At 47.5% G+C, this 12500-nt stretch overlaps 2 protein-coding genes across 2 annotated transcripts in view; both read left to right on the top strand.

The window, feature by feature from the left end:
- LOC126573179 (uncharacterized) overlaps positions 1-1398 on the top strand; it is a 10361-nt gene extending 8963 nt beyond the window's left edge. Inside the window, exon 1 of the mRNA XM_050233112.1 lies at positions 1-1398. This exon is cut by the window's left edge and continues 8963 nt beyond it. Within this exon, the coding sequence (XP_050089069.1) occupies positions 1-1365 (1365 nt within the window). The 3' untranslated portion in view covers positions 1366-1398.
- Positions 1399-2089: 691 nt separating this feature from the next.
- LOC126573180 (uncharacterized) lies at positions 2090-12181 on the top strand. The gene has a single exon (XM_050233113.1). It carries the CDS (start codon positions 2130-2132, stop codon positions 12135-12137), a length of 10008 nt encoding a protein of 3335 aa, XP_050089070.1. The 5' UTR covers positions 2090-2129; the 3' UTR covers positions 12138-12181.
- The last annotated feature ends 319 nt before the right edge of the window (positions 12182-12500 follow it).

The raw sequence follows: 12500 nt of genomic DNA, 5'->3' as shown, positions 1-12500 counted from the left end.
CGCAACATTCCCAAGCAAATCAGCAAATGGAGTGGCAAATTTAAACGATCCTTCGATGCGATCGTCGCCAACACCATTTCCTATAGGGCGCACATGGTTCTTGGGCGTGATTGGGCGTCGAAGATCATCTATACGAAGAATTTCCTCTACGTAAACTTCCGCAACACTCAAACGCTGCAGAAAGGATTCCTTACCGTTGGTTTCTACTCGCTGATCGTGTCGCTACGCTTTTCCGCCATTTCGAGCAGCACCATTCCCGCGTACAGTGCCGTCGAGTCAACGATCAACGTACTCTTCACGACGGAACAGTTTACCGACTTTATTGTGAAACCGTTGGCACCAGCGTCATCGCGGTTGATGCTACCGAAACCACCGTCTTTGGGCCGGATAGCCAGTTTTCGCTTCAAACCGATGGAAATCACTCTGAACGATTCGATGGCAACTTCCGCTGCTTCGTCACTTGCCGGCATTCTGGAAACCCTTCGTTTACCCTTCGACTGGCTGTTCGGAGACGCTCCGGCCATGCCGAAAACCGACGGCGTCCCGAGTGATTCCAAAGTTTCGTTTCCAACCAAAGCGCCACGCAAGCAGGAACGATCCTCATACACGCTAAGGAATTGTTATCGCATGCACGACGAACAGCACGCTGAGGGTGTGATCAAATGTTTCGGCGATCGGACGATCGTTTCGATCGCACCCAAGTACGAACCGCTTGACGCAGTGCGAGAAGGCGTTGATCACTTTAAGTACTGTGTGCCTGTAACGTACGAGGGACATCCTTCGGTTTCATGTGATGGGGAGTGGTCTTCCCTGGTCTACACACCACACGAGACGGCCCGCTTGTTTGATTTTGTTGACGGTTGGTTACTTTTGGCACAAGTTGCACCATCGGCCTATCGGGATATCAAGGCTGGTATCCGTTATCTGTTCTCCAAACCGCAAACCAAACACTCCTTGGACGCCGAGAGTGTTTTAGAGCAGGTTCAGTCCATTTCCAGTAAAATAGCTTACCTACACTCACTGATCGGAAAAGATAACGCGGAAGCCATGCGATGGGCACGCTGGTCACTAGAAGACCTTGTTGAAGATTTGGAGAGCTACAAGACAAAAGGAAAAGGATCATATGCGATACTAGCTGATAGAATTGAAGCACTAGAGCAGGAAATCAGTGAAACAATTACCATCCGTCGGCAGCAACAATCAAAGGAGGAATCTCGCCTCGAGAAGAAAGTGCTTCGAGCTGATGCGCTAGAAAATGATCTAACATCGTTGTTGTCACAACAAGGCGGTCTTTTAAATTTACTGCACAATAATCTAGGAAATGTAGCTTCCTTTCTAAATTTTGGGGGCTTTTCTCTGAAGTAGAAATTCCTTACGATAGTGTTTTAAATGGCGAACAAAGAAACAGATAACCAACACGCAAAATATTAAATCATCGGTTTCGTTGATAGCATAAATTAGGCAATTGGCAATATTCTATTTATGTTGACCAAGATAGTGATATCGTAATAGAAAATTATTCACCGTTTGAGTGTTACTTTTGCTTTGATTTTTTTTTTACTACAACTAGTTAATTATAATTTTAAAATAAATAAATCGTTCGTATCTTCACTAACACTGTTTATTACGTGTAAGGAAAATATGTAAGATCTTGTTTCAAACTCATCCTGATTTTATTATTTTACAATATGCGTTGATGCTGGCAATCATTTGCGCCCTTTATGCTCTGATTATCATTTGTGTTTATTTTGTTCTCTCATAGAATCGTCCGCTATCTGCTAAAAAAGGCGTTATGGTGATGGAATGATTGCGAATCATGTATTTCCCCTCAAACAATTTCGTTTGTTTTTGTAAGATAATGTTTCGCCATAGCTTAACCTATGATGACCTCTTTGCAAGATTATAGCGTAATGCTGCCCTGCTATTTTACCGGTGATTGCTGCGCGATCCGCCAATCACACATAGAGCTTCAATGGCGCATTCGATGGTATGAACCAGGGGAATCACCCAAAACACTGATAGTGCTACTTACGAGCGCCCGGCTGAGCCACCAAAGTCCAGTTATTCGTTGAACCTTGAGCAGACCGGGTCTGCGCTCAGTGCAATCAAGGAGTGAAACAAGTGAAACGATGGAACGTAAGCAAGATTCACAGAGGCTGCTGGAGCTGTCTTTCGGTGATGAAGTAGAACTTTTCCCTGTGAACATAATTGAGCAACGTACGCTCCTAGTGCGCCAGCATCGCACGTTGCACTGTTTCCGGATGGAAAATGGAACCAACCAGCCAACCTGGAAGCTTTTGTGGTCTCGAGAGAACTTCCTGGACAGCGGGGCAGGGCACAAATTGCTGATCACCAATGCCGGTTGGTTGTTAATCAGAACACGTAATGGAATGAAATTCTACCGCTTGGAAGGGAAAGATCTGACACCGCGGCATTACACTACGGACGGGCGATACCGGTCAATGTACGGCTGGGATATGCCGGGAACCGTGGTGCTAATGGGGCACTTCTATGCCGATCAGGAGCGAGTGGGAGTGCTGAGCCGTAACAAACGTGGTACTGTGAGATTTGAGCAGATGGTAGAAAGTGTGGTGCTGGATGGTGGCATTCAACCACTATGGGCATTGAGCGAATCGCATGTGCCTGTTCCGGCCTCATGGAAGCAGTCAACGACGCACCTATCATTGGCCCTAGCTGATAACAGCCGTCAGATGGTTATTGTAGAACGTGCCGCCCCAGGACTGATTAATGTACACAAGTTCAACGAAAATGTAAAACTTCAAACGATCGCACACTCGGAGGGTGTCGCTTACAGTGGACCAGACCAGGAGGTCATTGCATTTGGCAACATCTTTAGCGGTGGTGATGGCATGGATTTGATACAGCTGAGTTCTGCAGGACTAACGCTTTTCCAGCGCACGGGAACATCCTTTCGTGCCGTGTTCCGGAATTATCCGTTGGGTAGCACAACGTCCGTTTGGGAGATGAAACACTGGCGCACGGCTGTCCTGATGGACGTGGATGCTGATGGTAAAGACGAACTTTGGCTGTCCGGACCGCAGGGCATCGTAGGTTTTCGATTGTCGGATGCAGGCGCTCAAAATATGGCCGATGATTTCGAATTCCCGGATGATGTACGCTATGCGCGAACCATGGCCTTGCTGCTTGATGGTTTAAACGCACCAATCTTACTGTCAGCCTCAGGACGATCGCTCAACTCGTTTCGACTCCAACCTTCAGCTGTTAATCAAACGCAAATTCCCGAACCCAACAACGGAGGATTAAACACAGGTGAAATGGAAGTCTTACAGCCACTGTTTACCATTAACCTTCACTCCGGCCCGAGGACACAACTTTCCCTCGCAGAACAGCTTGATACATCGTTGCTGGCTGATCCGATAAATCCTTTTCTTGGGAATCTCAACTTTGCGTTGCCCCTCCTCAAAGTGGGCGATCTGTTCAGCCTTTCAACGACGAAGTATGTTTTCTATCAAGAAACAGACAGTGACGGTCCAATGGGACGAGGTTGGTCTCTGTCGGCGGATTGCGTGTTTATCGATCGTCGTAACAGCATCTTCTCAGAAGACCATCGATACTACCTTTTAAGGAGCGGTTCAGCGACGGAGCTTACACCGAGAGAAAACAACGCGTTAACCTTTGACCTAGCAGGCAGTCCTGATACGAGCGTCTCTTTCAATCGCACCTTGAACCAATGGGTGATCGTAAACGAGCAGCAGGACGTGTTCACCTACGGTAGCCATGGTACAAATCAGTTCGTAAAGATGGATATCGGATCGGAAAATTGGCCTTTTCCGCTGGATGTAGAGAAGTATAGTGATCGTAAGGATACGCATATGCCATCCGTATGGTATCTAGTTCATCACAGCGATCGTTTGGGCGATCAGTGGCTGCAGTACTCGTACATCAAGGAATCTGGGCAAGATGATTTGCTACTAAGCACGATAGCAACTAGCAGCGGAGGATTGCTTCAGTTATCTTACACGAAGCATTTTGGAAAAAATCTTTTCACCAACTTTCGTATCACCACTCCTAGCTACAGCCAATCCGTGGACTTGCGCTATGTGCAAACAGACGACCAGGTACGGCTTCATACTATCTCTCAGCAGGATAAAACCGTTCTGCAGTTCACATACCGTGGTGTTGCTGGAGCCATGAGTGAGTTCGTTTATCCAAATGGTCTTGTAGCTCGGTTCGATTATAACCCATTACAAATCAACCGAAACGTGCTGATGAACAGCTTCGAAACATTCGCCGCCCCAAGAGCAGAGTATGGCCCCAGCTATCTGCTGGTGTGTGACGTTACAGCACATCATCAGCTGCGGGTCCGGTTACGCGACCACCTTGGATCAGATACTATACCGATTGCTGGATCCACTCTTCCTATGCTCGGGAAGAGACCAGTACTCAACTACGAAGTGTTCACCGGAGAAAAGTTTTTCGCACTGCTGCTAAACCACGGCGACGAATGGCAATTGGAGTTATGTTTGTTTCACAGTGAGGCAGATGTTTGGCAGGCCATTCCCACGTATATTAAACTTCCGAAAGGTACAGCCGTACGCCGAGGACAGGATTTTTTGCTCGCTATTCAAGCGCACCGTGTAACGATCATCGAACGAACGAATGGACAGTGGCGTGCATTGAAGCCCATCGAGCACAGCGAGTCCACGTTGTTGTACTTCTTCACGCACGGTTTCCTCGCGTACGATGATCAAGTGCTCAAAATTCACACTCGCCACTCCAGTACAGGTGCGTGGTTGCCTAAGGTTCTTTCTAATCTTCCGGCTGGTCTCATCCGAAGCTCCTCGTCCGTGTTCGATCGGTTCGATCATTCAGCAGAAGTTCTCGATAATCTGAAGCGTGGTTTGTTACCAGATGCATTGGGCATGTACCACAACGTGATCGTGTTCCGTGCGCTCACACTCGAAGACACACGGCTGTACGTGGTGCTGTACCTCTTGCACATGAACAACGAACACCAGGTTGTACGACAGGAAGTGCGCCGTATTCTTATTGAAGACCTAGCTACGTACACTTTCAATCCACCGGAAATGGAAGGAAACACATTTCAATTCGGATACCGACAGGAAGGGGCGAAGTATCGCTTGAAGGTGGTCAAGCATACGGGCAAGATCTTGGAGGAGATGGAGAAGATTAAGGCTCAGGTTGAGCAAGAAATTCGCGACCAACCGAGAGCACCAGAAGCTGAGAAACAACGCTATCGCCAGGAGGTTAATGATAAACTGAATTCCCAGCTGAACGAGATATATCAAAACATCACCACTCAGATCCCGTTTGCAATCGATCCCGGAAAGCTCGGAATGATCATCAACGAAGGATACATCCTTACCGCCAGCCATAAGGTGCAGTTTGATGGGGTGGAATGGAATGAAACACGAATAGCACAGTCAGAGATTACACTCGATCAGCTATCGTTGCCTCTTGGTCACGATTATCGGCTCACAAAGGCGCACCATAATGCTACCTTTCAACTGCAAAAGATCGATGGATCGGTGGTGTTTGACACTGATACAAGCGATCCCGATGAGCTACACATAAGACATCCTTCCTACATGGCTGTACAGACAAATGCTAGCACAACGACGTACTTTTACCACTTCGATCGTGCAGAGCTCATGCAGCTACCGGCAAACGAGACTCTCAGTAGGAACAGCAACGCGATGGCCATCATTAGCACCACCCACGATGGAAAAGCATTACTGGTTCGTACGCTCAAGTCGTTCAGTGTTACAGTCCAGAATGTTATCTGGTGTTATGAGCTCCTGGATAGTCGCAAGGAACGGAAAGTGACTTATCATTACGATTTTGATAGTCGTACTGCAATTCCTCACGGCAGCGACTTCTTACTAACGGACGTCAGAATCACTCCAGTTCATCGCAACGCTCCGTTCGGATGGTTCCAGGAGAGGTACAATGTGACGGACTCCACCCAGAGCACAAAGTCAGTGTTTAACTCTGCGGGCAAGTTCGTCAAAGTGCTAGATCAATCTGCGTCATCTGCCGATGCTCGGGAGGAAGCACCGATCGATCAAGATGGTGCACTGCTTGCACGTGATGGAAGAACTATCATCGCCGATGTTCGACCCTATCGTATATCGCAAGATTTGGTTTCATACTATGGCTTTGAGCCCTATGAACGGAACGTCCGCGGATCGGACGGGCAACGTCGCTGGGCTTGGAGCAATGGAAAAACACTCGAAGAAAGGGGTAATCATTTCTTGCGACTGCCGAAAGGATCTTCTCTGAGTGGCACATTTCAGCCGGCGAGTCCTGTCGGTATGTTGCTAGTATCGTGCTGGTTACGTACGTCGGGAAATCTGAACAACTCATTACTGGTAAATCAAAACGGAAAAACTGTAAAAGGCGAGGTACGATTTACCGTTGAAGGATGGAAGTACATCGAAGCATTTATCGACAGTAAGAGCCGATTTGATGTCAAAGTGTCAGCCTCTGCAAACAGTCACATGGATGTAGATCATCTGAGAGTTTCTCCTATTCATTTGAAGCTTGAAATTCAAATTTACGATCACACCACCGGTCTAAGGCGATCGACCATGTATGCCTCAGGGCTGCTGTCTCACTATCTGCACGATCGATATGGCAAGGAGATTGCTCACATAACCGAAGAGGGAACGTTGGACAGTTTTACATTCCGCTCGCGTGTGCACAACACTCGCATTGACATGACACCATCGCAGGGAGAGCTGCTGAAGGCAACCAAGGCAAACGCTTACGCTGGTGTATTGAAACATCAACCGGATACAGTGGTCCTTAGATTCCGTTACGCTGGATCAGATACCGGAACCGTAACAATTGCGTTCGACACGCGAATCTTCCTACTGACAGTTGCCAACAAAGAAGCAACACTGCGCCAACAGCAACAAAGCATTACGGGGATCCCCGTAGAAGGTGAACTGGTTATCTTCTGTACCGGAACCCGATACAGCATCTGGGTTGAAGGCAAATTAATTTCGGAAAGCTTTGACACAATCATTCCACTCCAAAACTATCGCATAGAGAGCTCGAAAGTGCACGTTTGGGAGGCGATCTTGCTGTACGATGCCACTGTGAAGGTAATTTACAGTAGTGATTTCGGTTTACCCAGGCAGTTGGTGGAGCTGAAAGGATCAAACTCAGTGGCTGTACAAGAGATCCTGTATGACGAGTTGAATCGTCCAGCCATTAAAACCAAGTGGACAGAGGTGGACTGCACAGATTCACCAACGCTTTTTGCGTATCGAGACAATTTCGTTCGAAATGAATCGCACGTTTGGAAAAGCGGCCAATTAAGTGGACGGGTCGCTGAACTCAATGAGGACTGCGAGGGTTATCCCTTTAGCAGGACGGTGTACGCCAAGATACCGCTGGACGATCAAAAGATCATACAATCGTTCCCGGGAAAATCATTCGCCATCGACGGTGCCTTTGCCAAACGCTTTGATACTGGATCGCGGATTGACTTTTTGGAAAATTTATTCCCCAAGGAACGAGGATTTAGATACGAGTATGAACGCTATCCCGACCAGTCCGTGTACGTTACGGTGCACGATAGGGTTCGTAAATTAAAGGTGGCTTATTACGTTCGCACGCATGACGGTGACCATCGACTAACGACGTATCAATATGACTCGCAGAATCGTTTGATTACACAGCTGCCTCCAACGTACCACGACGAAGCCGACACCTTCTCTAGAATAGAGCCATTCGAAGATGGAAGCTTTTCTCCGGAGCAACTGCAACTACAGCATACCTGGGGCACACGGTACGAGTATGATCCAGAGAGTGGTCTTCTTGTTTCGAAACGAACTCCCGATTCGGGCACGGTGCAATACCTGTACACACCGGAAGGCCTGCTCCGGTTTGTGGTATGGCCAAATCAGCAGAAGGTTATGTACTTTACCTACTCACCCGTTGGCGAACTATCGGAAAAGGGTATGATCGAAATGAAAGCGGATGAGCTAACGAAATACCTGGCAAATGACGCTACATTACCACCTTCCTCAAACTCCGTGTCATTTGACCACGATCTAACCGATCTTGCTCCACAGCATCGTCACCATGTACAGAGCTCTTGGATGAGAGTGAACAATCGTACACTGGCAGAAATACTGCTGTTCGACCAACAAGAGCAACTGGTCTCGAGTACGCTCTTCTCAAACAGTAACCACTCGCTATCGATTGCATACACATATCGTAAAAATCAGATCCATGAGCTTCAGTATCCCATCAAAGTGCAGGACAAAGGGTTTCGTTTACGATACACCTACGACTTCCGGGGCAAGATTGCGAGCGTAGCGAATGTCGCAACCGGTGAGACGTATGTGGCGATAGAAAATAACGCACTGGGCCTCCCGAAAACCCTCACATTCCAGCCCGCATCTTCGTATAGCTACCGCCGTCACTTCAGCTACAATCAACCGGGTTATCTAACAAAGATCGAGGATCCTTATCTTACCGAAACGATCGATTACACTGGGCGCGGTTACGGCGGTTTGCCGGTTGGCGATGGAACGGTGCAGATGACCCACTTCAATGCGACCTGGCATAACCATAGCAATGCACGATTGCTGCAGCTGAAAGCCACCCATTTTGGACCACGCAGATCGAAACTATGCTACGAGGCGCTGAAATCATCCGGATATGTAGATTCACGCGGTAGACCTACGCGTAGTCTATATCCGGCACTCGAGCTCCGGCTACCGATCTTATGCCAGTTGGGAACGTATGGACATCGCATAGCAGCGCTACTGGACAGTCGTGGATTTCCACAACTCTACGGACACCGTTATGACTACGGAAGCCACCGGCAGATGATCCGAGCGAAATATTTCCAGAACGAGGAAGAAGCAAAGTTTGAACCACTTCGTAGCGCATCCTTTGCGGACATTGATGGATTGGATGCGGCGGCAGCAACTGCCATTTGGAGCGCTCTAAACGAAGCCGGATTCGTACACAGTGACTGTCGTCGTCACCAGGCTACTGGTCTTACCGGGTGCCACGGTTTACCTGGAAAATCTTTGTTTCATCCTATCATTGACCAGCATTCCAAAGGTGCCCTGCTGGGAGGACTTTTGATGGTGATGATAAATGCACGAAAGAACCTGTTCGAGGGTGACTTTCAAAGGATATGTTCTGCCTGGTATCGGGACGAGATAGTGGATCCTAGCGCATCGTCCTGCACTACTTTGTGGAGCCTGCTTTTGAACAACAATTTCGTTGGCATCAACTCGAACCATTCCGTGGAAGCGCTTAACCCCGAATTGCGAACCCTCCTGAAACCATACAGCGACCATCTTCCTGCTATCGTGGGTTTGCTGTTTCGTAAGTTTAGTACCGCGCTTGGTCACAGTTCTGGCGATGTTCAGTCTTACGGAATCGACGGTAACGGAAACCATCGCCACTTTTATACCGGTTTCCGGCGGTACAGGTTCGACTACGTTGAGGGCACTAACAAAATTGCCGCTGTTTACCGGATGAATTTAACTGCTGATAACGGCTTGCAGGAAGAACGGCTACCGATGGAGCACAACGAAGAGGGAAGCGTTACTCGAGCGCTACATAAAGGCATTCAACGAATCACGTACGATCCTCTGCTTAACCGCCCAGCAGAGATCGCCATGACGGATGGAAGACGAATTTTATTTGACTATAATGTCCGTGGACAGCGGTTATCAAAGCGTTGTTACGATCGCAGTGGAACTTTAACCAGAAAGAAGTACTACGTCCGAGATGTGCACGGCAAACCGTTGATCGAGTATGAAGCAATGTATGATGGGCTTAAAAGCGCCCCCCAAGTGCGAGCTACTATCTTCATTTACGCTGACGATCGGTTGATAGGGTTTATGCGGAACGATCAATTCTACAGTGTTTCACTCGACCATGAAGGATCTGTTAGGCTGGTGGTTCGCAACGGAGAGGTGGTGGCCGCGTACGACTACTTGCCTTACGGTGAACTGCTACGGTCTTATGGTGAGGATCCCGATGGACAGCTTGATTATCGTTTCACGGGCAAAGAATGGGATGATGAGACGGGATTGTACGATTTCCATGCAAGATTGTACGACCCGGAACTGGGACGGTTCTATCAGATGGATCCCAAGGAACAGTACGCCAGCCCTTACGTGTACGCCGGAAATTCGCCCATTTCGCTAGTTGATCCCGATGGACAGTTTGCGTTCATCATTGCAGTCGTCGTTTTTGCCACTGCAGGGGCGTATCTGGGTGCTGCATCTGCCAACAACTCGTGGGATCCTACGAAATGGACTCTAAAAAAGGCTCTTCTTGGTGGCGTAATTGGTGGCCTGGTGGGTGGTTTTGCACCCGCAGGCTTTGTCGGATCCTTTGCAGTGTTATCTGGTGCATTTGGTTCGATCGCTGCTACTGGAATTTTAGCGACATCAACCGTTGGCTTTGCATACTTGAATATTGCCGCGGCCAATGGGAACTGGGATCCCAGTAAATGGGATTGGTCGAAGCCAGGGACTTGGGATGCTCTCTTTACCGGTGCCATCACCGGTGGTGGGCTTTTCAATACTTTAGGTAACGTGCGCAATGTCTACAGTTCACTCAGCGGGATGCATCGTGCAGGATTCGTGCTACTAACGGGTGGCGTAAGCGGTGGCATTTTGCTGTACTCTGGCAGCAGAGCCAACAATGGCAGTTTAATGTTTTGGGAATGGGACTGGAGCAAACCGACGACCGTGTGGGGTGCTGTGCAGGGGGCCAATTTTGGGCTGCAGATATCGCCGCAACTGGCAGTCAACGTTCCGGAAATTGTGCAACGTTTCGATAAAGTGAAAGAGATTTTTAAAGCAATCAAAGCGAAGGACTTCAAAGTCGCCACAGCATTAGTTAAAGACGAAGTGAAAGCCTGGCGTAGCATCTATAGCTCAATCTCAGGGAACGACCTAGTTCAACACGGTGTGTCTCCTGATCTGATGCTAAAGGCCAAAGCATACATGCAGATGCACGGAAAAGAAGAACTTATGGGAGTGATTGAAAATATTTTGGCTGGTCAATCAATTCTTTTCAAAATCATTGGTAAAGACGAACGGGAGCGTCGAAGCATCACGTTCGCTCCCTTAACAATCTCCAACGAGAGCTATCTTAGCCCCAGTTACTTGTCTTATGGAAAATTAATCCACGAAACTTCCTCCACGAAGGTTCCATTGATGATCTCCAGTTCAAGCAAAGTATCAAGCTGGATCAACAACCTATTCCAAGGAATATTCCGCGTACCGAATCTGTTCCAACAATATTCTTTTAACGAATCGAACAACAACGTCCAACTTTTCAAGACCATCAAGCAAGATGAACAGAGCAAATTCTTCCACGTTTCGAATTGCTTTTACCAACCGTCAGATAGGACGGGATCGAACAAATCCACGTGTTACGAAAACCACGGAGTGTCTTACATTTTCACCTACAATCAAATCGACACGCAACCCATCACCGAGGATAGTTTTTCGATTTGCTATCCAATAGAGTACGAAGGACTCCCATCAGTAGCGTGTCCAGGAACCAACATCACTTACGTTTTCACACCGTATCGTACGCATATCAATTATTTGGATCATTTGAATGGCACACTGACTCTGCTAATGGTGCTTCCCACCATCGCTAGCAGCTTTACAGCTTTCGTTAAAAACCTGGTAAATGGCACGACTGTAAGCAGCAGTAAACCCTCCGACGAGGTCTCGAAGGACGAAGTGTTGCAGCTAATTGAACAGCTGGACAGCGTTCGCAAAGCAGTCGAAGAGTACCGAATGGTAGGAGCAGGTGGGTCGGAAAATTGGCGTTGGGTTGAAAACATAATGGCAGATATCGATGAGGATATTCGCTCGTTTGTCTCGGGCAATGTGGCCTCTCGTGACGAATATGAAGAACTGCAGCAGCGTATAGTGGCATTAAATGAGGAGCTAGTTGAATCTGCTGAAATAATGCTATTACAATCCAATAACGAAGGTCCAATACAATCTGCGCAAATACTATCGAAACTCCCGGCAATCAATGCAGAATATATCGATACAGCAGCCACACGCCACATCTCGGTTGACAAATTTGTTTCATCGTATAACCTTCTCCAAACCTCCTTCTAATCTTTGTAATTTTAAATCTAATTGAACATTGAATAAACACGTGTGTTACATAATAAAGATAATAAAATTGTAGTTTCAAAACTAAATGTTGTGTGTCCGTATTTGAAGATAGTAAATAGAAAGAACTTGAATCTTTTCTCGTTAGTAGAGCGGATTAAGAAAAGCATTTATTCGCTAAGGTCTGTATATTTTTCAGTTTTGATCCTTGATCGTTAGGAATGTTAAATGTTTCCATGTTTTATGGAGTGACTCATTTTCCTCAAATATTTGAATGTAATCACGTGGCTTATGTTACACGTGGCTTATGTTTCATGGTTTCGCGCGATGCATTGTTGGTAAACAAACCATTGACTCCCGTCTGTC

This window comes from Anopheles aquasalis, chromosome 2 (assembly GCF_943734665.1).
Source record: "Anopheles aquasalis chromosome 2, idAnoAquaMG_Q_19, whole genome shotgun sequence".
Classification (NCBI taxonomy): domain Eukaryota; kingdom Metazoa; phylum Arthropoda; class Insecta; order Diptera; family Culicidae; genus Anopheles; species Anopheles aquasalis.
Note: the sequence above shows the minus strand (reverse complement) of the source record. Positions and strands in the feature narration are given on the sequence as shown.